Here is a 27,650-nt window from a genome sequence, read left to right as displayed (position 1 = left end):
GACACCAATTGATTCCCGTCTTCTTTACATCATCAAAAAGCTTCTGTCTGGTATCTCTGAGCTACTGTATCAAGTTGCATTACGCTACCATCCTTTTATGCTCATAGGAATCCAACAATCCTATTCTGGATTCATAGGACTGCACCTTGCATATTATTGCTCTGGTTCATTTCTAGACCCCTGCAAATCCACGGCTGTTTGCCCTATGTCCATGGGTATCTGTGTCCTTATATCCACAGTTCATTTTTGCAGATGTGGGATGCGACTGCGGATACAAATTTTGTACCTAGAACCCTGCAAATCTGTGGCTATCTGCTTTATATTCACAGGTGTCTGCATCCACTGATATCAGTGCAGATATCCGTGGCTCATTTTTGTGCCTACAGACGTGGATACAAATGTTGTATCCGGGCAGGGCTCTTAAATCATTTCAGTTTGCCCAGCTCTGCAGTCAGACCATCTCCGTGATGACCTGGAGTTGAAAGAAACACTTTTGTTTTACAATCCCTTCTGAAAAGAGACATGTCCCAGTGCTTAAGAGACTTTTTCCCATCATTTTTGGCTTAGTCCTCTAAGCAGCTGTAAAAGCACATGTGGGAAAACATATGACAAAAAGTTTGAGGAAGACTTGTGGGGGTGGAGAGAGAGCTGGGTTGTGATAGGAAAATGTTGTCAGGGAAGACATACCAGGTTGTGGTTCACGCATGGGAATGGGTGTCCAGAAATGTGGGCGTAGTCGACACTTCCTGCGTAATGAGGCTCAGACCTTGCTTTGGTGGGTCCCACGCTTCCTGGCAGATTATGCTTGCCTCAGAGACTCACCCTGACCCTCAACTGGCCTTTCTGTCTCTCATGGCTCCCTTCCCGGTGGCTAGTTGGTGTTTTATGGCCCAGTCCTAAAGCCGTGCTTCCTTGCCTCTCTCTGAGGATGATTGGAGGGAGAGCTTTTAAACAGTATAGGTGGGGCCTTTCTTTGAGTCAGGTGTCCACATGAGCCTAACAGCTTCCACTGGCTCTCCACAGGTTAATTGGAGTCAGGTGGCCACATTAGCCTGGAGTAGCCTTTGTCCTGGGTTATCCAGTGGCCAGAATATCTGCCGCCTTCCGCTCTAGTGTACTGCGCCGGCCGGGGTCTGTCACAGCTGGGACAAGCAGGGAACTGCTCTTCCATGCCGGAGGAGGCCCCGCCCCTGTCCGGCACTGGTTGACTGAGAGGTGGGGCAGGACACACCTCTCCCAACAGCCGCAGCAGAAGGGGAGGCGCTGGGTGGTGGGCCCCAGCCCCCAGAACCACCTCGACATGGACTCTGGAGGCTGAGCTAATAGTTGGGGGGGGACTATGGGGGCAGGACTGGCACTGGCGGCCTCTGGAGATGGGGCTAATATTGGGGGCTGGCACTGGGGAGGCTTTGGGGGGGTTGGGTGCAGTGGGGTTCTAGAAACAGGAGGCTGGAACTAGGGGGGTCTGGTGGTGGGGAGCTCTAAGGGGCAGGGGGCTGGCACTAAGGCATTTGGGATGGGGGGCTGGCACTGGGGAGGTCTGAGGGCAGGAGGCTGGCATGGGGGGGTTGGGTGCAGGGGACTCTGGGGTCAGTGGCTGGTGCTGGGGGGTAGTGGAGGGGTTGGGGGCCCTAGGGGCTAGGGCTATCACTGGGGGCTGGGCTTTTGGTGGACGGGTAGTTTCATTTGCATATTCACCATTTGCATAATGAATATGCAAATAAGCAAATAAAATGTTGCCAGTCCACCAAAAGTTTGTGAATGGGTTTGCTGGTCCCTGGTATCAGAAAGCCTTAGGAACGAACCACTTAGGGATGTAAGAGACTAGTCAACTAGTGAGGCGACTAGTTGCTTCTCCCCCCCTTGCTGCCTCTATCAGAGAGAGGCAGCAAGGGGAGGGAGCAGGAGCCGATGCTGGGGGAACTGGCTTAAAAGCCATTTCCCCCCAGCACCGTCTCCGCATGGGGCAGGGGAGGTAGAGGCACAGCGGGAAACAGCGTGAGCGGGGACTGAAGCAGTCTCTGCTCACACAGCTTCTTCTGCGATTCTGCCTTTGAAATGTACAAGAGCCCCTTGCTACAGTTCAAAGGCGGAGGCTCCTTTATCGACTAATCGAATAGTCGATGGAAATCCCATCGACTATTCGATTAGTTAATTAATCTAAATTTAACATCCCTAGAACTACTGTGGTAAAGCCTCAATTCCCTGTCTGGAAAAGAGGAAGGATTGCTATTCCCTTTCCCCAGCCTTTTCTGGCCTGTTCATTTAAACTGTCCATTCCTGGGGGCAGGAACTATAGGAAAGCACAATGCCCAGCATTATGGGGCTCCTCTCTGAGGTGGGATCTGGAGGTGCTATTGTAATACACCATCACTGCTGCATTGTTAAGGGAATGTTCTGTTTTGTGAAGTGTATATGCCTATCCTATCCTTTTTAAATATCTCCCTTCAGGGGAGGGCATGGAACATGCCCATGCCAGGTGTGTAGTTTCGGGGTGGACTTGGAATTATTGCACCAAAATAGAGTGCACTATAGCTTTAAGATCGAATGTGCTTTCAAGGGTAGAATTTGAATCCACATCTTCAGAGGAGACCTCACTTTTAACATAGTGCACCTTCTCAGCCATCTTACAGGAACATGTATCCCTTAGAAACGCTTGTGTTTGAGGGGTTGGGTTTATGGTATTGCTACTACAGGTTGAACCTCTCTAGTCCAGCACGATGCTGACAACCTGACGATGCTGAACCAGACAATTTGCTGAACCACAGGAGGTCAATATTGTTTAGGAGCGTTACCAACACTTCCACTGCGTACTAGGCTCTTTGAAGACTTTCAGAGACAAATTAGAGCTAAATAACAGCCCAGAACACTGAGTAGTCAGGACTGGTGGCTGTAAACAAACTTTATGGGACTGTGGGAAACTTGGCCACACCCAAAATCACTAAAATCTTGCTGGATCATGGATGTTGCCAGAGAGTGCCAGACTAGAGAAGTTCAACTTGTAGCAGTGTCTAGCGGTCCCTACCAGGATCAGTAGCCCCACTGAGTTAGACGTTATATAACAATCTCTGCCCCAAAGAGCTTACAGTTGCCCAGGATCCATCTACCCTGAAGCTGGTAAGTGGAATTGCCAGCTGGAGGAGACATACCCATGCTAGCGCTCATCGAGAGAGCATGCTAAAAGTAGAATAGCTGCAGCACTGTGAGTAGTGCAAGGAGTTAGCTCATCCCCATTACGTCCCCGTCCAAGCTGCTCACTATATTTGGGGTGCCTACACTCTCCCACTGCTAATGTCATTGTGGCTACCCTGCTGTTTTTAGGATGCTAGCTGAGTCAGACAGTGGGAGGGAAAACTAGCACCGAGAGACCAGGTGACTTGACCGTGGTCATCCTGCAGGTCAGTGGCAAAGCCAGGAACAGAACACAGATCTCTTGAGCCTTGATCCTGTGCCCCATGGCTGCTTCAGGGAGTGATGAAAGGTACTGATATTGCTTCCCCTTATATGGCAGTATTAGATGATGAAGCTGGGTTTTAATTAAACTTTTCAAAGATGCCTACTCACTGGGCTATTCTCCCCCTCTCCTCCTTGGATTTGACTATGTGTGAACTGATTAAGTATGCCTAGGAATTTCAAACATCCCTCACAGGCAGAGATTTTCTATCCTGATGTCACAGATGCTCCTTCTTCACTGAATAAATACAGCACATGTCTTTGATTTGTAGCTTAGCAAGCAAAGACGCAAGCGTGTATCACCTTAAGGTAGCCCAGTTTAACTCTGTGTCATGGCCGGGGAGTGATGATCTGAGATTGTAAGGTCCTTTGTGCTCTGTTTGTACAGTGCCTAGCACAGTGAAGTTCTGGTCCAAAACTAGCACTTCTTGACACTGTTCAGCATGGACACCTGGCCCGAGACGTTTGCCACCATGAACGTTAATTTCCCACTAGTGGAATTGGAGAGACAATACTGTACAAAGCCATCTCCCTCCCTCCCTTTTCACATCTGTGAATATGTGATACACGTCTTTTGTCTGTCTGGGGAGGAATTGCCTGTGGGATTTTCATCACTAAGTGCTGTCAGGCATGTTGCTACCAGTGGAGCGGCGAGATCAGCAGGCAGCGAACTTTGGTTGCCTGTCTGAACTTTTCTGCACATTAGACATGTTTGGACCCATAATTCCCCACTCACAATGTTCTTTTGGGATCTGTCTTTGCCAATATGCCTTCTTACCCTGTAGAGTCTCTTTCAAAGGTTGTTGATTTTTTTCCCCCGCTGCTGGCACCACAGCTCCCTGGTTATGTCTCCCAAGATAACAGAGTGATCTGCAGATTTTTAAAAAGTGCATTTAAAAAGACACCTCAAAGTGAGTTGATAAACTAGCAACCTTCTTCTAGCAACCCATTAATCTGTTGCATTAGAAAAACCGTGCGCCCCAGTCACTCTAAAATTAACTGCCTGAATTTTTCAAGGCTGCCTATACAGAGAAATTGTAAACATTTCCTTTCTTCTCTGATGTGAAACCTTCTCTTGCCATCCTCAGAGTGCATTTTATGGTTGCCATTTGGGTTGTTTTGACACTATCAGACTCCGCGTTTGTTAGGGAGTAGTAAAAGATGCTGAAAAGAGTGGATTAAAAATACGACAGTTACTATTTCCAGACAGCATGGGTCTGACATCACATGACTTCTGGTTAATTAAAACTCCATGAGATCGAGTCAGAAGACTCCATGCACCTTAAAATCCCTCCTCAAGTTCACTGCCAAGTTCATTGTTAATATAGAGCTCTTTGTCCCCGTGTGCTAGAGAGAGACCATGAATGAGAGAGTGCTCTAGAGAGAAAAAAATGCAGCGAGTATGAAAATGCAAGATTACTGGGGCTGGCAGCATTGTCTAGTGGGTAGGGCACCTTATAGAAGACAGCTGGGCTTAAGATCTGACACTTGGGGTATGTCTAGACTACAGGGTTTTGTTGACAGAAGTTTTGTCGACAGATACTATCGACAAAGCTTCTGTCGACAAAGAGCGTCTAGACTACATCCAGTTCTGTCGACAAAGCAAGCCACTTTGTCGACATAACAGTGTGGACGCAAAGGACAGTGTAGATGCAATAATGCCTTCTATCAACAGAACTCTGTCAACAAAAGGTGTTATTCCTCGTAGAATGAGGTTTACATACGTCGACAAAACTGCTGAGTTTTGTCTACATTATGTCAACATAACTCAAAGGCAGTGTGGACGCAGGTATAGTTTTGTCGACAAAAGTCCACTTTTGTCGACAAAACCCTGTAGTCTAGACACACCCTTGGATATCGAAGTTCAAATGCACAATGAAATTCTGTGTTAGGTCCCTCTCCGTGTAATTGCTGAACCCTGAACCCCCAAGAACTAGAGGAAGCATAAATCAGAATCTGAACTTAGAAAGTGTTTCCTAATGTCCAACCTAAACCTCCTCAGCCTCATGAATAGTTTAGCTGGAGTCAATGTACCTTAATTCAACTTACTGCAGTGTCCCCAGTCTCCCATCGACTCTCCTTATTATTCTTGACAGGAGTGCAATCAGCAGTTGATTTAGTGGGCCTTGACTAGAGCATTTATCACTAGACCCACTAAATCGACCCATGGGAGATCGATCCCCACAGCGGTAAATGTAGACAAGGCCTTAGAAGTTGAGTCTGCAAGATGCTAAGCACTTAACAGGATTTGGCAACTTCTGTGATTTCCTGGGGATGACTCAAATTAAGGAAAGGAAAGGGGATGATAAAATGGAAGAATAAATGCTCCAATCACCCGTTCAGCTTCCTACAGCTTTGCCATGCGGGGGAGCTTGTTATGTTCCCTGTTTTTAGTGACATTGCACTTTGCTTTGCATGGCTCTTCCCCATCGGCCCCCACTTCACTTTCACAGCCACCCCCCCTCCCACCCCACGAATTAACAAGCACATACGATGTACCCTGGGCGGCATGTCCGCTTTGGTTTTCTAGTAACAATTTAATGATCTTTTTACATCTCCCAGCACAAAAAAAGCCTGTGGCCAGAATAGCACATTGCAACTTGTCATTTGGGATATTTGGTGGTGCGCTTTTTATATGCACAGAGGGAGGAACCTTAAATGCGGTTTTGCTCCAGGCATTAACATGGATAGTACTTTTTACCATTTCCCCTCCTTTAAATATAGTCGTGTTGATGTGTTGGGCATAGCTGACTTCTTCAATACACTGGCAAGCAGTAAAAGACTTTCAGAGAAAGTGACCCAGGAACCTCACCGTGCAGCAGCAACTTTTTCTTTTGTTTTGGGGGCATGTTCACCCTTGATGGACCTCCAGCCGGGTTGGTGCACTTGTGCCACAGTTCTCTCCCATACGAGGAGAGATTAAAGAGACTAAAACTTTTCAGCTTGGAAGAGAGGCGACAAAGGGGGGGATATTATAGAGGTCTATAAAATCATGACTCATGCTGAGAAAGTGAATAAGGAAAAGTTATTTACTTGTTCCCATAACATGAGAACTAGGGGCCACCAAATGAAATTAACGGGCAGCGGGTTTAAAACAAATAAAAGGAAGTTCTTCTTCACACAGCGCACAGTCAACCTGTGGAACTCCTTGCCTGAGGAGGCTAGGACTATAACAGGGTTTAAAAGAGAGCTAGATAGATTCATGGAGGTTAAGTCCACTCATGGCTATTAGCCAGGATGGGTAAGGAGAGGTGTCCCTGGCCTCTGTTTGTCCGAGGGTGGAGATGGATGGCAGGAGAGAGATCGCTTTATCATTACCTGTTTGGTTCACTCCCTCTGGGGCACCTGGCATTGGCCACTGTCAGCAGACAGGATACTGGGCTGGATGGACCTTTGGTCTGACCCAGTATGGCCGTTCTTATGTTCTTATGGATGGATTTGCCAACAGACTTTACTTTGTCTCGGAGGAGCAGACTGGTGGGCAGAAAGAGTTTGGATGCACACCCCGTGGGTGTTGGGTGAGACTCGGAGCGGTAACTTACGGAGATCCCCTACGTAAAGTAACATGGGTGACACCAATAGGATTCTATAGCCATTGCTGTGCAATCCTATAGTTCTTGTTTAGCCAGAAAAGAGCACTGGAGGGGGGGAAAAAGTTTCTTTCACAAGCAGGTTTGAAGCAAGAGAGTAACAGGCTAGTTCATCACTGACCGAGCTGTACACTCCTGACAAATTGACCCCTCTGCACAAGTAGTCTCCAACTCTGCAAACAGCCAGGCTAACGGGAAGCCTCTTCAAAGCAGGAAACAATCATACACAGTGCAGTTCTCAGGAGATGCCTTGCAACACATGGGGGAAATTCCCATTTACACCCGCTTTCCTGTATCGTGATGTTACCAGCTATAATGGGCAGGCAGAGGGTAAGCAGGGAAGTGGTGCCATCTCTGAATCTCTCCTGGCTTTGCCATGATATAGGACCACACTGGGTTAGTTAGTGCCATCCTCTTAGTTCTTATAGGCAGCCACACACTTCGAAAGAGGCGAATGGTTCTGTCAGGGGAGTGCACCTCATGCAGGTGCCATTGACATCAATAGTTTGCCCTGGCCTCAATGGTGCGAGGGTTGGACTCTCGGGTACTTGTGAAGAAGCAGTCCCTGAAGCATCAACTTGGATCCCATGTCTCTGTGAAGCTCTCACAGCTGGGAATAATATAAGAACATAAGAATGACCATAATGGGTCAGACCAAAGGTCCATCTAGTCCAGTATCCTGTCTTCTGACAGTGGCCAAAACCGCTGGCCCCAGAGAGAATGAACAGAACAGGGAATCATCGAGTGATCTCTCTCCTGTCATCCATTTCCAGCCTCTGACAAACAGAGGCTAGGGACATCATTCCTACTCATCCTGTCTAATAGCCATTAATGGATCTAACCTCCATGCATTTATGTAGTTCTTTTTTTGAACCCTGTTAAAGTCCTGGTCTTCACAACATCCTCTGGCAAGGAGTTCCACAGGTTGACTGTGCGCTGCATGAAGAAAAACTTCCTTTTGTTTGTTTTAAACCTGCTACTGATTAATTTCATTGTTGACCCCTAGTTTTTGTGTTATGGGAACAAGTAAACAACTTCATTTGGTGACCTGTAAGGGGAGACATTACGAAAAGCATAGTTTGGGCCCACTACACTGGCGTGAATATTGTGGAAGGTCACACTTCTTTCTGGTCAGTCTCACTTTTTGGCTTCTGTGTTCAATGCTGATAGCTCTAGTGATGAGTCTTGAGGGGTCTCTTAAAAACCCAGCTTCTGGAGTCATGTGAACCTCAGCTTTTCACTGAAATAGTAAGTATCTAGCTCTCCTGGTTGCAGAGAAAAGCATATCGCTAAAGGCTCAAAAAAATAGAAGACCAATAAAAATCGGTTTTCATTAATCTAATGATTTTAAATCAGTCTCATGATTATAGAATGGTAAGGACTGGCAATAGTGACTGTTCTACCATAAGACAGCAATGGCTGGATTGCTAGGATAACAGAAAGGAACAAAGAAATAATTAATTTAGTTTTTTAAAATGCTTCTTAAAATGTTTCTGTTTTTTTAAAATGTAAACACCTTCAATTCTGTCTGTACATTATCCAAGAACGTCCCTCCAAAGATTAGACAGTTACAGCCTGTTTCCTTTATATATAGCCTCTTTCTCCAAACATATATTTGCAATCAGCTGCTTTGACAGATGCTAAACCTGGAGACAGTAGCTGTAAATCCTTCTGCTCACATCCCAAGATACCAGATAGCTAACCCTCAGCTTTATGAAAAGTCCAGTAGAATTTAATAGAAAATTATAACCTCTCCAGGGCTTCGTTACACACATTTTATAGACCAGAGAATTGTATCTTGTAGAATACAGAATCATATAGTTGCTAGACACTTAGAGTGACTCAAAAATCCTTCAGCAAGATCATTCTCTATTGACCTGGGATAACTGAGGCCTACTTGACACAAATATGGGCTCGTGGCTGAAGTCGATGTACTTAGATCTACTTACTGCAGTGAAGATACTGCATTAAGTCAACAACAGATATGCTCCCGTTGACTCCGCCTACTCTTCTCATTCTGGGGAAGTACCGGAGTTGACAGGAGAGCTCTAAGTGGTATCACGTTTCTACTAGACACAGTAAATCGATTCCCACTGAATCAGTCACCGCCCAGGTACTAAAGACATTTCTCTGAAGAGGTTTAGTTCTGTTTTCAAAAGTGACTTAGATTCTGTGACATAGGGGCTCCTTATCAAAGGATCCCCCATTCTTTGCAACCAACTCTCACCTCAGTCCTAACAAATTCACTACTTACATTTTACTCTTTCATTTTATTCTTCACCAATAAATATGCTGTGAGTATCTATGGAAAGCTTGTAATTTGTCAAGGTTCATACTCGTTGTGAATTGTATGTCTGGGTAACATTCAAACTTAAGGACTTGGAGTACAAATCGGTCACCAGGAGTTAAGGTGTCGTGGTGCTGTAATGCAAGGCTGAATTGCTTAACTCGGTCCCAAGATGTTAATGGAAACCCATCACTGACAGCTGCAAACAACTGAAGCCCCTTGAAGGTGTAAAGGGGAACATTACAACCAGACAGGAGCTGGTGTTGTCTGTGAGTAGAAACAAAAGACTGTTTTGGTATGAGACAGAGGAGGAAGAAGCACTTGGTAACTAGTCCCTGAGGAAACTCCTTGTGGAGTGTGCATTCTTTCATAAATGTTGTGAAACCAGTCAGCCTTGCAATGGACCGAACATTGGTGGGGCGAATCTACTTTATTAGATAGAAAATGTCTAGACTCACGCTTGTGGTGGTTAATCCTATCGATTGCACGCACTATTCCCACCCCCCTTGCTGCCTCTGTATCAGAGGCAACGGGGTGGGGCAGAAGCTGCTACACATGGGGAGCTCTAAAATTTCAAGTGATTACAATGGGGCAGGCAACCTTTTTTGGGTCGGGGCCACTGACCCACAGAAAAATCAGACGGGGACCGCACACAAATGAGAAGTGGAAAAAACCCTTCACTGTGGCCCATGATGGAGAAGGAGAAAGACACTTGCCACATTCCCCTCACATATCAGAGCCGGGGTGGGGAGGAGGTACAGCCTAGTAGATTTTGTGTACTCCAGCCCAGGAGGAGAAGCAGCGGGCTGGAGCACCAGTGCAGGCTCCCAGTGGTGGGGGGGGAGGTCCCTGAGCCTCAGGGCTGGATGCATCCAGCCCCCGGGCCTGAGGTGGCCCACCCCTGGGTTACACATTTACACAAATACTGATAGCTAACATCCCTCGTTTGTGTTTTTTGTTTGTTTTGTATTGTTCCCACCACACTCTTGTTCCTAGCGCAATACCTCTTCTTTCTTCAATAAACCGACTTTTGCTTGTCAGAAGTGCTGACAAGTGCCAGGCATTCGGCAGGGGCTTTAAGGGGAAAATGGTAACCTGCGCTATGTTGTGTCTTTGGCTGTGTCCAGACTCAGTGGTTTTTTCGGGAAAAGTAGCCTTTTTTACGAAAAAACTTCACCTGCGTCTAGACTGCAGCCGCGTTCTTTCGAAATTAAATCGAAAGAACGCGGCTTTTCTTTCGACGGCGGTAAACCTCATTTCACGAGGAAGAACGCCTTCTTTCGAAAGTGCTTCTTTCGAAAGAAGGCGTTCTTGAATGTAAATAGGGCTTCTTCGAAAGAGAGCATCCAGACTCACTGGGTGCTTTCTTTCGAAAAAGCGGCTTCCTCTTTCGAAAGTTCCGCGTGCAGTCTAGACGCTCTCTTTCGAAAGAGGCTCTTTCAGAAGTATCTTTCGAAAGAGCCTCTTTCGAAAGAGGCTTGCAGTCTAGACATAGCCTTTGAGAGCAAAGAGTTTGGATTTTCTGTGAGCAGCCAGTTTTGGGAGCTGGATCTCGCAGGGGAACACCTCAAAGGGATTGGGGTGCACCTGTTAACCTTCAGGGCAGAGACTGGGCTGGCAAAGCCCGCAGGAGAAAGAATGAGCATCTGGAAGGCTGGCGGGGTTAAGGGGCTGACACGTGCACAGGGAAGACGCCTTCATGCTGGATACAGGGGTAACGTGACTCAGTCCTGGGCTGCCCAGAGAACCGTCACAGGCCCTTTAGAACCTGAACTCCATTTTAATGAGACTTTGGGTCCTCTGGTCTTAAATCAATTTTGAAAACAGGAATGAGTCTCTTTTGGAAATGGCACCTCAGATCCTGAGCTGGCTTAGAATGACAGGCCTCTAAATCAGTGGAATGGTGCTATTTATGCCATTGGAGCATCTTGGCCATTGTTCATTGTTACCATGGGGCCGTGTTATTAAGTTTCCACAGACTAAAATCCTCTTGATGTATCTTTTTAATAGTTATCTATTTCCAGCTCAGGCGCACGCCTTGCAAAGAGCGATGAAAATCAATGTGTGAAAAACACGAATGTCAACAGTGATATACAAAGCAGCAAGATTTTACAAGCTACTGTCTGTCCTGGGAGGTTCTGTGAAAGCGGCACCTTTGATAGTTCACCACAAGAAGAGCATCCCACTGCACTTCTCAGCAGGAATATACTATAGTAAATGAGGTCCTGGCAGACAAAGACTTTATTACTGCAGTACTACCATGGCTGGCTGATCTGTGCATCTCGAGAACGTTGTATCCAGGGGTCTGTCAACTATCAGGCCTGCCAGAGGCAAAAGGGGGTCGAGGAAAATGGGACCTCAGGGGTCCTGGCCGCTGCCACTGTGGCAGTGGCGGCTGGAGCTCCAGGCCTCTTTGATCACTGACAGAGCACCGGAGCACAGCTAAGGGTGCTCCACAGGGCTCTGAGGATTGGTAAGGGGAGGCAGTGCTACAGCCCAGGCAGCACTAAGGGCTGAATGCCCTCGGCCCTGCCTCTTCTGTTCAAGGCCCTTCCCTTCCTGGGGGCCCTCCACACACCTTGCTTTGGGGCCTGCAGTGGCTGTCAGTCCCACTGCCAACTATCTTGTAGCACAAACCCAAAGATCCTTGCTCTGCCCTTTCCCAGAGGCTGCACCCCTGTCTCCACCTTCTCTGCAGGGCTACTCACTCCACCCTCCCTCCTTTGCTTGCTGTCCCTCACTCTCTCTCTCACTGTCATCAGGCTGGGGCAGGTGGTTGGGATGCAGGAAGGGGTGTGGGCTCTGTGAGGACGTTTGGATGTGGGATGGGGACAGGTGGTGGGCTCTGGAAAGGAGTTTGGGTGTGGGAGGAGCCAGGCTCTCAGAGGCCTTTGAGGCTCTGTCTACACTACAGAGTTTTGTCAGAAAAATGCTCCACTGCCCACTGCTCCCATTGGCCCTGCCTCACTGCCAGCCTGTTAGCACCCAAAAGCTCCCAGTTGGGCTGAAGTAGTCTGGGAGATAGAGCCGTATTCTAGGAGACTTCTAGTGAAACCAGGAGGTTTGATAACCCTATTCTTAAATGGCAGACTTAATTGATTCCCGCCATCTCTCTTGTGAGGTATTGGGGTGCTGTCATCCCCGTTCGACAAAGAAATTGGGAGCAGAGGGAGGTGAAGTAAATTGCCAAAGGCCACGCAGCAACTGAGTGGCAGAGCTGTGAACAGAACGCCACATTCTTATTCCTGTTCTAACCAAGATCTTACTTCGCTTTTACTATGCACTGCGCTGTGTAATGAAGCATGAGCCTTAGTGATTAACAGTAAAAGCCACAAGTGTCAAAATAAGCCGACAGAGAATGCCTGTGGAGGTGTTAATGGACCGTTCTGGGAGCTCTTAATCATGTTAATCTCTGTTCGGCTTGGGTGAGTAACGATTACATACATGAGTATCGGCTGCTCTCCCCCACCATTCTGTCGTGGGTAGACTTTCTCCTGGTTCTTCGCGGGAATTAGCAATGTCCTCCCCTCCCCAAAATTTTGTTTTCTTCCTCCTTAGTATGGATTCATCTTAACTGGTGCTTTGTGTTCTTCAGTGTTTGTGCCAACTCCAGCGCTGTTGAGTATTAAGGCTAGTGCAGCCCGCTATTCAGAAAAAGGCGTTGCATGTTGATATTAGTTGTATAATTGCAGTGCAAGAATAGAGCCCTAGGGGGAAGGAGGAGCTGCTAGCCCAGGGATGTCCAAACTTTTTTCAAAGAGGGCCAGATTTGATGAAGTGAACATTCGTGAGGGCCGACCATTTTGCCTGACATTCTTTGAACCATTAAAATTAAATGCAAATTAACTATTTTATGCAAAGTTTATTGCAAACGGCATACTTTTCATTTCGTCACATGGATGACAAATCTAAACAGGTGTTAAATCACTCTGCCTTTCATATCTGAAGGCCAGATGAAAAAAAAAAATCCAGGAAGCTGAAATATATGTCAGGAACATTGTACAGTACATTACATATTATTGGCAATAAAGGTTGTCTGTCAACTTTTAAGTTCAAAAAATATGAACAGGAACATAACACCAAGTATACATGTTGTGTCCAAATATATTTATAACTGATTTAGACCAACTGACATTAACTGAGATTTTACAATGTATTCATCTCAATACATATGGATTCGTTGGGGGCCATAAAAGATAGATATTGCCAAATTACCTGGGGGGCCGTATTAAACCGGAACACGGGCCGCAATTGGCCCGCGGGCCGGACTTTGGACATGCCTGTGCTAGCCATACCAGTGTCCAGGGCTGTCCTTTGGGGGGTAGGGCCTGCAGCAACCCCCTCCCCCAATGCCCCAGAAGCAGGGCCCAGGGCATTCCCCTCCCCACTCCCGCTGCAGGCCCTGTCCACCCCTGCACTGCTCCTCCCCATCCCCAAGCCCGCCCCCTTGCTGTCTCCCCCACACGTAGTGAGTGGGGGGATTACTGGGGGCCTGGTGTGGGGCAGCAGCAGGGGTCCCCTCTCCTCTCTCTCACTCACTGCGGTGGCCACTCTGGCTCCCGTTGCCATGGTGACTGGGGGGGGCAACCCCTGTGGCTGTCCCACGCCAGGCCACCAGGGAATCCCTTGGGACCCTCCATAGGACGGTTGGGGTGGCGCTGCGAAACTTCCCAAGGCGCGGGGGCTGGGGCATCATGGGCTCTGCCAGCCTCCCTCAACACAGAGAGTGCTGAATGCAGGACGCCCAAAGTGGGGGATTCTGAGCCCCTGTGCGTGGGAGATGGAGGCGGTCTAGTCCTGATGATGTTGCTCCTGGCAACTGTGTCTGTAAAAGCCCTTTGCTGCCAGCAGGGTCCTTATCATAGGCCACCCTTGCCTGTTGGGGGAGCGGGTGAAGGGAGGCCCAACAAGAGGGGCAGGGAGAGGGCACCCCATTTAGCAATGAACATTTTGGCAGGGGCACAGGAGGGCGGTGAACCTCCCGAATGCTGCCTCGGGTCACCCGTGGTGCTTATGGTCAATGGCGGGAACCTTCGCAACAGACTGATTCAGAGGATTAAAGAGGAAACGCGAGGAGAACTCTGAGGGTACGTCTAAACTACATGGCTCCGTTGACGGAGCCATGAAGATTTGTTGTTTTGGCAAAGGTAAATGAAGCCGCGATTTAAATGATCGCGGCTTCATTTACATTTACATGGCTGCCGCGCTGAGCCGACAAACAGCTGATCAGCTGTTTGTCTACTCAGTGCGCTAGTCTGGACGCTCCCCTGCCGACATCAAAGACCTTTGTCGACAGCCCGAGGAATAACGGGGCTGCCGACAAAGGGCTTTGATGTCGGCAGGGGAGCGTCCAGACTAGCGCACTGAGTGGACAAACAGCTGATCAGCTGTTTGTCGGCTCAGCGCGGCAGCCATGTAAATGTAAATGAAGCTGCGATCATTTAAATCGTGGCTTCATTTACCTTTGCCTATGTGTCTAATCTACATGTCTCTGACAACTGAGGCATGTAGTCTAGACACAGCCTGAGGGAATGAATGTGGGGGAGGAAGACTCAAGCCCCGAGTTAGAATAAATCACAGAATCAGCTTTTACCAGAACAGGGCTCTGCCTGGCGTGTCCCATGTGGTACTTACACTCTGTTAGGTATAAGGTGTCAGTCAGAACCTCTGGCTACAGGTGTGAATCCCGGCTCGTTCTGTGTTCAGTGTCCCACACCAAGGGGCTATTCCACAGCGGATGGGAGTCGGCTGCCGCTACCAGCTAGCGAGAGGACTCCTTTGAGTCAAATACCAGAGACTCCTGCTTTCGGGGCTTGAAGAGCTGGTTTCCGTTCTTGACAGTGGTCATTACGTGTGTGAAATGATTCTTAACCTCCACCCCGCCCCACCTCTCATCCCCTCCTAATTTCACTTGGTGTAGGTTGCCGCACAGATTTCTCATTAAGCCTGGGCCTGACATTCAGAAGTGCTGAGCAACAGCATTTCCCTGGGACTTCAGCAGCTGAGCTGGGTACTCAGCATGGGTGGCTGGTGATGTACGCAAGGGAAGGCACAGCCTTCCCAAAATTGCCTACACACCCCATCTGTCCCCAGCCCGATCCTTCCTGGCTACCAGGTAGGGCTGAGACCGTGTCACGGCAACCCAGCTTCCCCAGCCACCAGGGAGGACTGGGACCATCACATGGCAGCCCTGCTCCCTGGCAGCCAGAGAGGGCCGGGGCCACAGCGCGGCAGCCCCAGCCCTCCCAAGTATCCAGGAAGGATTGAGTTGGGAATGGGCTGGGCTGGGCTTCAGGGATGGGGCCTCAGGTAGAAGGGGCAGGACTGGGGCTTGCCTTTCCCAATTGGGCCTTCACCCACAGCCCATGGTACTCAGTACCTTGGACATTAAACCATCTGTGACATTCAGACAACCTGTAACTCAGGAAGGCCGCCCTACTCCTTTGTGTGGTTTACCCCTGGGCCTTTATCAAAGGGAGCGTTTAATCCTTGATCCAGACAGCTAGGAGTTAAATGCTGGAGAGTGGAGTTGGGGAAAGCGGGGTGGTGGTGTTTTAGTAGTTTTCCAATGTTAGTTGCAGGGAAGGGCTTTCTTCTCTGTTCTGTCTGCTTCACACAGCCTGCGCCTTTGGTGGTGACACCCTGGTTTGGCACTTGCCGTGTTCTATTTCTCTACCTGACAGCAGGACCGTACAGGAGAAACTCTAAGGGATAAACGGCAGCTCTGTGCCATCTATCTAGAGAAAATAAATGGCACTGCTCGTCTGTTTATCCTTGGTGGCTTGGGCAGCAGGCGGGCGGATCTCTGTCACCAGCACTGAGACTTCTGATTGTTTAAAGCTCAACATGTTCCTGAGCTGGGCCTGGTGAGGTAGGCAGAGTGACAGTCTGTCTCCGGTGTGGGCCTAAGTGGCTGGGAGACGTTTGATCTACAGTGTTTGTTTTGTTCCAGTAAGTCCCTGTGATCATGATGCATGTTTGATGCAGGGAAGCCGGTGGCGGTGCGGGAGCTGGCAACCGATGCATTAGCGCCAAGCGCCAGGACTTAGAGTCGTGGCGGTGCAGTCGATGTGGCTGGCCAACGTTTGGGGGCTTCACACATGACTTTTGGCTTGGTCACCCAGTACGGGGTCCTGCTGGCTGATGGAAGGAATAACAGGTGCAATGTTAACTCAACCTTAGGCTGCCTAATGACTTTCCAGCCACTCAAATGATATACGGCGATATAGCTCGAAATCTGATGGCTGCCTGCTGGAATGGAAGATAAATTGGGAATCTGGATGCAGTTGCTCTGGCTGAAGGGAACAGCTCAGAATACAAATATTGGGACGGAATAACTGCAGTGACGCCACTTGGAAAAAGGGAAGATGGATCGCTGGCTAGTAATAAGTATTACTAGAGCAGCTACAGTGAATATTGCTCTGTAGGAACAGAGTCAGTAATGCACACCGGGGCATATTAAAAACATACTTGTGTTGACTGCATGTGCATTTAGAAATGGGAATAAAAGCATTTAAAAGAGAAACAAAATCCACTTTTGCGAATATTGGTAGTCTGATTTTTTTTCTTCTCTCCTTCTATGTTGTAAGGCATTGGGACTTTTGCTGAGCCTACAGTAGATAGCTCCTCTCTACGTGCTCCTTTTGGATTTTGGCAAAGAAGATGTTTTTCACACTGCTACGGATGTTTGTTTGCCTTCATCAAAGCTTTCAAAAAGCAGGCCTCTCAGTCAACTATGATTCTGCAGAATATCACATTATTCTCTGTGTCTCTTAGCTACCTTGGCATTGATGTGTTAGCATCTTTGGCTGGGTCAGTCAGCAGTTTCCTTTGAGTTTCATTCTAGAGAATTGTTTATATTTTTTCTAAGGAGAGTTAAAATAATTCAAATCCAGGCTTCTAAAAATATATTGCTTAGCAAAGAGAGACAAGTTAGAAAACACAGAGAGTGGACTCTGGAATTGTCCAATTTAGATTTTTCTCTCTAGAAGATATTGAGGGTCAAAGACCATTTTACGCACAATCTAGGTATTTTACACTAAGCTTAATTCAGATGATTCTAATAATGCAGCCTAAAAGAAGCTAAAGGTTGGTGGATTTACTTAGACTGGAATCCCAATAATCCAGAGACCTTTATTATGTAGCTACATGCTACCTCATGCTATATTATCCTTCAGGCTTGTCTTCACTGTCGCGGAGATCGGCGCTATAGTGGTCAATCTTCTGGTGTATGATTTAGCGGATCTAGTAAAGACCCACTAAATTGATTGCTGACAGTGCCTCCATCAACCACAGTACTCCTCACAGTTGCATGGAGTAAAGGAAGTCGATGGGAGCGTTTCGCCCATCAACCTCCCACTGTGGGGACAGTGCTGAAACTTGGCATAGGATACATCGACTCCAGATATGCTATTTACCTTAAGCCAACCTTCCGGCTTTAGTATAGATCTGTCCTTAGTATAATGATCCATCGAAATAAATAAGATCAGCATTTAGTCTCTTTTATCTTTACTGAGCCACTGAACGAAACAAGCACTCTAAATCCAAAGTAAGTGTGTGTGTGTGTGTGTGTGTGTGTGTGTGTTTAAAATCAAGCTGAGATCAGGTTCATGTTTCTAGTTCAATTATCACCAATCCCAAGTATTTAAAAAATCATAGGGTGAGTGTAAAAATCATGTGATTTCACAAAATGTTGGTTTCTTCTCATTTGGCTTCTGCTTTCTCCCCCATACCATAAGTCTTTAGGGTGCACTTGAGAGATGTTTTCAAGCTTCTCTCACAAGCAATCAAGGTTAAAACTTGCTCTGTAACAGTGAAAGCTGACATGCACATGCATTCACGTGGCTCCAAATCACATCAAAAAATCACGAGACTCGCAGGAAAATCACCGGAGTGGGAAGTGGCTATTTGAATGTGGCTGTCACCTCTGTGTCTTCCTCTTGAATCCTGATTTTCCCAGGGGGATCGGCCCATTTGGACCTGTGCACTTATGCTGAGCCTCATGAAAGTCAACGGGGCCCCATGCACATGCAGGAGTACATTTATATGGCTCTGACTGGAAATCTGGGATCTGTGTCAGCATAGCACCTAGCTCAGAGTGACCATATTTCCCTGTACCCGATACAGGACACCAATGGGGGGGGGGCACTGGCGCCACTCAGGACTTCAGCCCCATAGTGGCTGGGGGGGGGGGGGGAGGGGAGGAACTGCCAGGGCTCAGGGCTTCAGCATTGCAGTGGGTGGAGGAAGCGGAGGGAAATTCCCACAGTGGAGGGGACAGGGAGGAAATGGGATGGGGGCAGGAGCCGCCCCCCGTGGCAGGGGCTGCCCGGGAATGGGACTTCAGCCCCGCAGCAGGTGGGTGCCGCCTGAGAACGGGGCTGCAGCCAGAGGTGGGGGTGCTCAAGAAAGGGGCACCAGTGGTTGGGGCTTCAGCCCCATGTTCCTGAAAGGCTGGCAGACCTCCCCCCTTCTTTAGGGTGCACAGGGAGGGAAGCTACTACCTGGTTTCTCCCTCGGCACCCTGCCTGACTCCACACACCACATGCTGGTGCCTGCTTTTTTGTGGCTGGCAGTAACCGGGGCACTCAAGAACCAGCAGGGGGTGTGCAAACATGGGACATTTTACCCCTTTTTAAAAAAAAGTTGGGATGCCTGGGAGACAGCTAAAACACGAAGCAGTCCCGGTAAACACGGGACAGATGGTCACCCTAACCTAGCCATGCAGTGGGGCCAACCACAGTCTCCAGGCACTGCTGTCATATTTCTTTTTCTTGATAAGGATAATAACAGTAAAAATCCTTTGCTTACTTATATTCTTTTTGTGTGCTGCTCTCCCCTCCACCTGAACCTTCCCTTATTCCTCTGCCCATGTGGGGATCTTCTCTGGCATTTCAATGACTCCTGCAAGAAAAGGTTGCATAGATAGCTTTGAACACAGGATGTGTGATTCTATCACACACAGAGTTGAAAGAAAGCACTAGCACAGAGCAGCAATGTTTCCCCTTGTGCTGCAAGAAACAAAGCTTTGTGTTTCAGTTGCAAGATCCCCACAAGCGTGTCTGAGTTAAAAGAAAGGGAAAGAGCACGTTTCCGATGCCCTTTTGGAAGTTAACAGCTCAGGCAACTTGTTAGGATAAACTTGACCTGACAATTCAAGGTCCCAGAGCCACACAGCTCTTTTTAACCCTGTAGAATGTAGTAAGCCCTTTAACGCTTGAAATTGGGCTTGGGGGGATTTGATTGTTGTCAATACATTTTGGAAAAGTTTGATTTCCCTGTACAACTGATGGAAAAATATTTCCATGGATGAGGATCAAAATGTATAGATAGGCAAAGAAAGACAAGTGCTACTTGAAAAGTCGTTAGTGTGATTTAAGGACATGTATGCTGTATATTTTGATATGTGATGTTGAGAATTTGGGTTTAAACGGTTATATCAAGTGTTAAAAAGTTATCCCCTGGACCCTCATCCACGCTGTCCCCAATAAATTCCCACAACCGTGAAAATTTAAATTGATTAAAAATGCTTAAAGACAAACATTGATGTTATCCATCAAAATTATTAAAAAAAACATAAAAACAACATTGTGCTAAGCTGAATTATCACTTTGACTTCGGCTGTAGACTGCCTTGGGAATGTGGGCAACAGTATAAATATGCAAAAAGAATGGGAGTCCTGCGGCACCTTAAAGACGAACAGATTTATTTGTCTCAGCGGAGTAACTGTGTTAGTCTGTAACTTTAAAAACAACAGAGTCCTGTGGCACCGTAGAGACCAACAGAAATATGTAGAATCATGAGCTTTCATGGGCAAAGCCTGCTTCCTCAGATGATGAGCTGGAGAGGAATAACAGAAACCAGGTATTTTATAGCAGGAAAAAAAAGTTTGTTTGTTTATTAGGGCATATATTTTCACGGTAAAATCACACTTCATCAGAGGCTATTAAATCTATTAGTCAATTGACACAGAATTATTTTCCTGCTGCTCACAGTCACGTGTGTGTGTGTGTGTGTGTGTGTGTGTGTGCGCGCGCGCGCCTTCAGAGCAGGATGTGTGTTTTACTGTATGTACATACATCGGCTACCACAGGCAGGTCCCAGATGTACTTGTGGCCTCTGAGTGCTGTTGCAATGCCAACACGGCCAAAAAGAGCGTATAAAGCTATGGCTCCAAGCATGCTGTGGGCCAGATTCATCTCTGGAGGGGCAGGGGGGCAAGTCCATTGGAGGACTGCGGGTGAAACGCGAGATAAGCAGCTGGTATAAGTTGCCTGTGTGTGGACAGAAGAGGGCCTTGGGCTCAGCCCTGAATCAGACCCTGTGGGGGCTAAGTGTGCAGTGTAGACGGCTCCTGGGAGGTCAACCTGTCAGATCACCATGGGCCCTTCTGCTCTTGGAATCGATGTGTCTGTGAACTACCCTAGGGTGTTAGCGGGACTAATTAGCTGATTTCTGTGAAGGACATGGAACGAATAAAGTGCTATAAATAGCTGCAGTAGCTGAGTCCAGGAGGGGAACCAGTTTCCTTTGATGGTTGAAATAGGGTTGCTAGATGGCTTCTACACAAATACCAGACACACTTGACATTACATCTGATTTAGAAAATACCGGACATTTCTATTGTCTCATTTCTGTTTTCTCAATTTGTTTCCCAAACAGAAAGTTCAAATACTGGACTGTCTGGTTCAAAACCGGACACCTGGCAACCCTAGTTTGAAATAGGCTGGCCCATTAGAAGCAATATAGCTGTGGAGTGTGACACAGTCTACCTCCGACTCTGGTGTAAACGTGGTGTATCGCAAAAACGTCCTTCATGCAAAGCGGGGAAGAGAAATGAGAACATTAAAGTGTTTGGGCTTTGTTCCTTTTCCCTCTCCTCCAGCACGTGCATAATCTACCTGTGGAGACCGTATCCTCTGTATTTCTAAATCATCTTGTTTTTGTTTCAGCGAACATGATCTGGGGGAGGATATTTATGACTGCGTGCCCTGTGAAGACGAAGGCGATGATATCTACGAAGATATCATCAAAGTGGAAGTTCAACAACCCATGGTAACAACTTACGCATTTGAAATACCATGTCTTGAAGGGAGGGGAGAAAGTTAAAACAAACAAACAATGCAGCCCCAATGAAACACAAGGATCTCAAACCTATTCGTTCTTTGAAAACGAAGTGGGGGGCAGGATGGTGGGAGGTGGTGAGAAGAGTGATTGAGCTAGCCTGGTCGGGTTTCCCAAAGGGTTTCCATGGTGCGGTCATCTAAAGAATGGGAAGAAAGAAGCCCTAGAAATCCCAGTTGTTAAGGAAGTGCAAATATAGTAACTCGCTACGGAGCCAAATCCCTTTCTAAGGCGAGAGCTGTGATTCATACCTGCACAATTAGCCGGTTGTGTGTCTTACACTGCAAGTATTCTTAGATTCAGGCCAGAGTTGGCAGATATTTGAAGTGAAGATGCAGTTTTCCTCTTGGGTATTTTGACCGTAGCTCTTATGGCTACACCAGCGCAGGTAGATTTTTAAGGCTCAGATTTTAAACGCTGCCTAGGAGGGTTGGATGCCTGACTTCCTCAAATAATGTTAATGGGAATTTGGGCATTGAAAGCCATTAGTGAGTTTTGAAAGTCTTAGCTGAAAGCAACACATGGTTCGGAATTTTAATAGGGCTCTAGGCGCTAAGGGCCGAGGGATATCAGTGAAAAGGCTCATGTTGATTTCAAGGGGGCTTTGGATCAATCCCGTTTGCTTGTATGAGACCGAACTTTGTCCGGAATCTTTTGGGAATGAAATTGTCCCCCATGCAGAGGGGCCGGGATGACACCAACAAACCACTTAAATCCCACATGAGTCCTATTTTGACTTGAATGCTGCCTGAGTTACTCTGCACAGCGGCATATTTCTCCCTTAGAACATTTACTCTGGGAACGAAGCCATGTGTTGGCTAGGAACAAAGCAGTATTTTACCCTGAATGAACATGTCCAGTGTTCTCCTGGAGCAGGCTACCAAACAATTCCCCATGAATCTCTGCACTCTCGGTATCCCTGATCCAGGAGCACCTGTAGTACGGAGGAGGAAGTGACTGTGTGCACTGCCGTTCCCTCTCCGGCAGTGCAGCCACATGCTTCCCCTGCAGCTTTTCCCCACTACTCCTATAGCAGCAGGGGGTGGTGCCTGGGAGCAGCGGGGGGCGTGGAGTAAAGATGTAAAATCCCATTTAGTCAGTTAACCAGTTAAACTGATTAAGCAGGTACCTGGCGGGCACCTCTGTCAACCCCGTGGGGCTGCTGCTTCTGGCCCCGTGGGTCTTCTGGTGCTGCCGCTCTCTGCCTCTCCATCCCCACAGGGCTGCCTGATGCTGGCCCACCCCACGATGGGCCCAGTAGGGCTGGAGCAGCAGGTAAGTATCACCTGGTAAGGGTGATGTTTAGCAGGTAACCAGTTAACCGGTTACCCATTCACATCCCTAATACAGAGCCCAACCCCCAGACCCCCTCACGCCAAGACTCCATGGTGAGCTCCGTGGCCCCACAAGATCTTTAATCTGGCATGCCCTGTTTCCCAAGGGTGCCGGATTAAAGAGGTTGAAGTGTGTAGTACCATGAAAAAAGAACCACCCAAGGAGGTTCTTTTCCCAGCTAACCATGTGGACGCACCACATTTGTTGTTTCTTCTGATGCAAATTTGCAAGAGAACTCATAGCTGGAACATGCCCATCCACGTTTTTTGAGATTCAAGTGAAATTCTTCCACCCCCAGGATCTGAGTAGAGTCTAATTGCTGTCTTCTGGCTGCACACAGCAGCTGACAAGCTTCATAACTCTGGGAGGAAGCGGGATAAACATACAAGTTCACCGGTCCATTAAATTCCCTTCGCGAGACCTGCAGTCGCGAATCCCAGATTGCTGCTGCTGGCATTTGGAGGTGTGGAGTGGCAGGAACTTCGCAGTCAGAGCAATCCCAGGCTGCAAGCTCTGCCGTGGAGCTGCTAGGAATGTGTGCCGGGGGGGAGGGGCTCTCCCCAGTTCTATACTCAGTGTAATGCTATCGACTTCATTGAAGAGACTGCTAATTGAACTGGGATCGGAATTAGAATCTCCCAAGGCCTCTCTGTGATGGTTTGGGTCACAGAGATCCCCTTGAGAATATCATACCACTGAGCCTGCCTCCCTACCCTCAGCAAGGCCCCGTCACCCTGTCTGGTTGAGCCAGAAGGTGTGGTCTCCCCCAGCAAAGGCATAGAATTGTGGTAACAGACCCCCTCTCCCAGAGACTGAGAACAGGTCAGCTCTGAGGCTTGACACAGCACCCTGATGCACAACCCCAATGGGAGCAGAAGCCCAGATAAATCTGTCTTACCCTATAGAAGTTTTACACAAGAAAGATCAGAAAGTTTGCACCCTTTGTGAACGAAAGAGAGAGTCACAGCTGCTGTCTCTCCCCCCTCCCTCGCTCCCCCGCACCTTCTCCAGGGTAACAATTATTTAATCGTAAAAACAAAAGTGATTTTATTAAGTACAGGTTGAAACTCTCTAAACTGGAACTCTCTGGTCTGGCAACATTCAGATCATGGATGTTCCAAAGGACCAGAGAATCCTGGTGGAGAGTTGGCACCTGGAAGTGGCGAGGTTGCCCAGAAGGGTGGTGGGAGCCTGGTGTGCAGAGGTGGCAGGGCTGCCTGGCAGGACAGCAGGAACCCAGCATGCAGAGTTGGGGCTGGCTGGCAGGGAAGCAGGGGCCAGTGGTAGGGAGGGAGCCGTCCGGGAGGTCGGTGGCCAGGCCAGGGCTGAAGGAGCCAGTGGCAGGGGGGCCAGAAATCACCTCCCCTGGTCCAGAAAAATCCGTTATCTAGGACCAGTCAGGTCCCATGAGTGCTGGATCAGGGAGGTCCAACCTGTATAACAAGTAGGATTTATGTGATTGCAAGGGATAGCAGACAGCTCAAAGTAACTTGCTAATCTAAAATAAAACAAAACACACCTGCTAAGCCTAATGCACTAATATAAATTGTTACAAATATAATTGATCACCCTAGTCTTTATTTCAGGTAAAGTTCTTCACAGCTAAAGCGGATCTTTTTTTTGACCTGAGTCTAATAGCTTCTCTCCCCATTGTTAGAATTCTTTTGTTTCCAGGTCTTTTCATGTAGTGGAGAGCACTCTGTGAAGCCAGCTGAAGACAATTATTGTTTGCTTCCTATCCCTGAAATAAAATTTCCCCAAGGGCGGGAACTCTTTGTTCCATTCTTCTTACCCCCATGAAAAAATACCAAATTCAGTATGGATTCCAGCATCAGGTGGTATGGTCACCTGTCTTTTTAGGACCAACCATAGTTTAGGCTGACTGGAAAAACAAAACTATTTACAGATCATTGCCTTGAGCACCGGGCCCTTAAGTACCGTAAGCACTATTTATAGCTTTCCCTAGAAGACCTAGCTTAATAAACAGGTTGACACTTCATATTTCTAACTTCACATACAAGAAAGATGTGTGCACACAAATAAAATATGCACATTTGGGCAATTACAAGCTTTTGAATGTTACATGCCCAGATTTGCATCAGCATATGCAATCTATACATATTCACATTCAAAACCACATTTCCATAAACAATATGTAAGTGCAGTGTGACACTTGCCCTGAGAAGTTGCACCTGTAACTTAGTCAGTGTCACTTGAGGGGGATTCAGCAATCCCCAAGTCAGGTCCTGAGTGCAGAATAAGGGGCTTTTGTGCCAATGAACTCTAGTTATTTTTAGTGCACTAGGTGAGATGCGAGCTACACACACCGGGAATCACACCTCAAACTGAAAGTGTAGACGCAACCTACAGCCAGACAAGATTTATTGGCACTTGCATTTCTACTGATGCCTTTAGTGGGACTTTTTTGGTGGAATTCCCTAATGCAAGCAAGCTTAAAATGAAAGAAAACTTACCCACTTGTCCCAGGACTCTGGAAGCAAACTATGCACAGCAACCTTCTCCTAAAAGCCTGGGGTTAGTTCACCATGGTTTCAATAGCCGATTTTGCCGATTTCATATTTACAACCTCAGATTTTGTTGTGCTGTCCTGAATATTGTTATTAACGGCTGATTAATAAAAGCTTGAGACTGTGATTGAAAAATCCAATAAACCATTTCCCTTCCCTTGGTATCTTCGAAATAACTGCTGAAGGCTTTCAAGTTAATGCTTGCTGGTAAAATATGAAGATGTCAATCAAAAAAGCAAGTTAAAGGCATACTTCCATGCATGTTGTCATTCCCAGGAAGGATTCTGGTCCCATTAGAGGTTTATTTGGTTTTAAATGGAGGTAACAAGTAGGGATGTAAAATTCTGTTTAATTGGTTAAGTGGTTAACCAATGGCCAGGGGCTGCTTCAGACAACCGGAGCAGCCCCCGTCCATGGTGGATCGCCTGCGGAGCTGGAGCAGCCCCCACCAGTCAACGTTAACCAGTAAACCTCACCGATCAAGCTAAAGGTTAACCAGTTAAACATACAGATCCCTAGTAACAAGTGTGAGATTTATTAGTGTAGCTTTCCAAGAACTTTCAGGGAGGTGGTCTTTGCAGATGCTCAGAATCAGGCCTGTTTTAAAGGTTCAGCGCCGTGTTGGCTCTAACAGCTTCATGCTGGTTTGTTTTTCTCATGCCTGATTTATGAGGCTTAGCTGCGCCTCGCTTGTGCGCCTCTTTGCTATCTTGAGATCTTGGTCTGTCACCATCATCTGGAAGACAATGTGAAGAAGCAAGATGCAGGGCCTGTGCAGGATGGGGGAGAGGGAGAGGGGAAGGGGCAGCAGTGGTGCCCGGAGCCCCAGACCTTTTAAATTGCCGCCGGAGTGCCTCGCAGCCCACTCCAGGCAGCATTGAGGGCTGGCGGGGGAAGGGCATGATGTGGTTTGGGCAGTGCTGAAGGCGGGCTCCCCCAGCCACACCCCTTCCACCCAAAGCCCCACCCCTTCCAGGGAAGCAGAATAGGTCTCCCCACCCCCGCTCCGCCCAGATTCCCGGCAGGTCTGTCAGCCCCTGTCTTGTGTATGTTGCCCCCATTCAAGAGGAGATGCGCTCTCACTTCGGCTGATTTCCAGTTCCCCAGAGCACGTCCACAGGCTTGCGGGAGTGGGGCTTGCGCTAGTGCTGTCAAAACGGCCGTGCCACCATCGTAGTGCGGGCTCTCGAGCCTGGCGGGGCAGGGGCTGGAGGACTGGGCTCGCCAGCCCAAGCTGCTACACCGCAGCAGTGTCTCCATGGCAGTTCTTAGCCCTGCTCGCCAAAGGTTGCCGAGCTTGCTCTCGGGAGCAGCATGAACGTGCCCCTTCAGTCGCTCCCTGGGAGGCACTGTGCAAGTGTCTGAAGCAACTGGTGGTCTGGGTTTTCCTTGAGACCCATCGAATTGAAGGGGGCCTGTGGGAAGGAGGCTCTTGCTTGAAAGGACATTTTGAAGGGGGGTGGCGTACTGTTTCCTCTTTGCTGTAAGGTCCCGCTGGATGCCGCCCTGCATGATAGAGGCTGCTCTGCATCCACCACTGAGACCAGAAATTCAAAAAAAAAAAAAAAGTCCCCCACGTTCAGGGCCGGGTCAACTCTAATGGGGGCCCGGGGCTAGGAGATTTTGTGGGACCCCATGTGCTCTGGGCTGGGGCTAAAATGTGGGGTTCAGTGAGCAGGACGGGGCTGTCAGGGAGCAGGTTGGAGGTGGGGCAGTGGGGCCTGGGTGGGAGGTAAGGTGCAGGAGCAGGGTGGGGAGAGAGATGGGGTGTAGGGTCAGGGTGAGGGTGAGACACGGGGTACAGGAGTGGGCATGGGAGTGGGGGATCTGGGTGGGAGTTAGGGCACAAGAGCAGGCTGGGGAGGGATCAGGTGGCTCCACATGCACCTGTGCACCACCTGCTCCTCTCCCATTGGCTACAATTCTCAGCCAATGGGAGCAGCAGGGGTGGAACCTGCAGGGGAGTGCCCCTAGCAGTGACGCACCTAGCTACGGATGTGGTGGGGAGAATGGCAGTGCACAAAGCAGGGGCTTTAGTGGCACCATTCCAGGGCCCTGGGCTTAGGGACCCCCCCTTTGCTTGGGGCCCTGGGCTGCAGCCCCTAAAGCCCCTTTCATAATCCGGCCCGGCCGATGCTCGATGTGCTGAGTGCTTTGGAAAGCCCAGCTCCAGCAGGGAGTGCTGAACTTGCCAGAAATTCCAGCCTATGTGTAGCTGTGGACAAGCCAGGGTTTGCTAATTGCATGCTAGCCCCAAATGCAATGCACTGGATGTCTTAGGTGGTGTTTGCACTGTGAGGGTATGGCTAGACTACATGGCTCTGTCGCCAGAGC

The 27,650-nt window shown here is 48.2% G+C and overlaps 1 protein-coding gene across 2 annotated transcripts in view; it reads left to right on the top strand.

Moving 5' to 3' along the window:
- The window catches only part of VAV2 (vav guanine nucleotide exchange factor 2), a 409,172-nt gene that overhangs the window by 303,926 nt on the left and 77,596 nt on the right, over positions 1-27,650 (top strand). For both annotated transcript variants that reach the window (XM_075905174.1, XM_075905173.1), the window contains exon 5: positions 21,282-21,384. In XM_075905174.1, the coding sequence (XP_075761289.1) occupies positions 21,282-21,384 (103 nt within the window). The remainder of the gene's footprint in view (positions 1-21,281; positions 21,385-27,650) is intronic.

The sequence above is a fragment of the Pelodiscus sinensis genome, chromosome 22 (assembly GCF_049634645.1).
Source record: "Pelodiscus sinensis isolate JC-2024 chromosome 22, ASM4963464v1, whole genome shotgun sequence".
In the NCBI taxonomy this organism is placed as follows: Eukaryota; Metazoa; Chordata; order Testudines; family Trionychidae; genus Pelodiscus; species Pelodiscus sinensis.
Note: the sequence above shows the minus strand (reverse complement) of the source record. Positions and strands in the feature narration are given on the sequence as shown.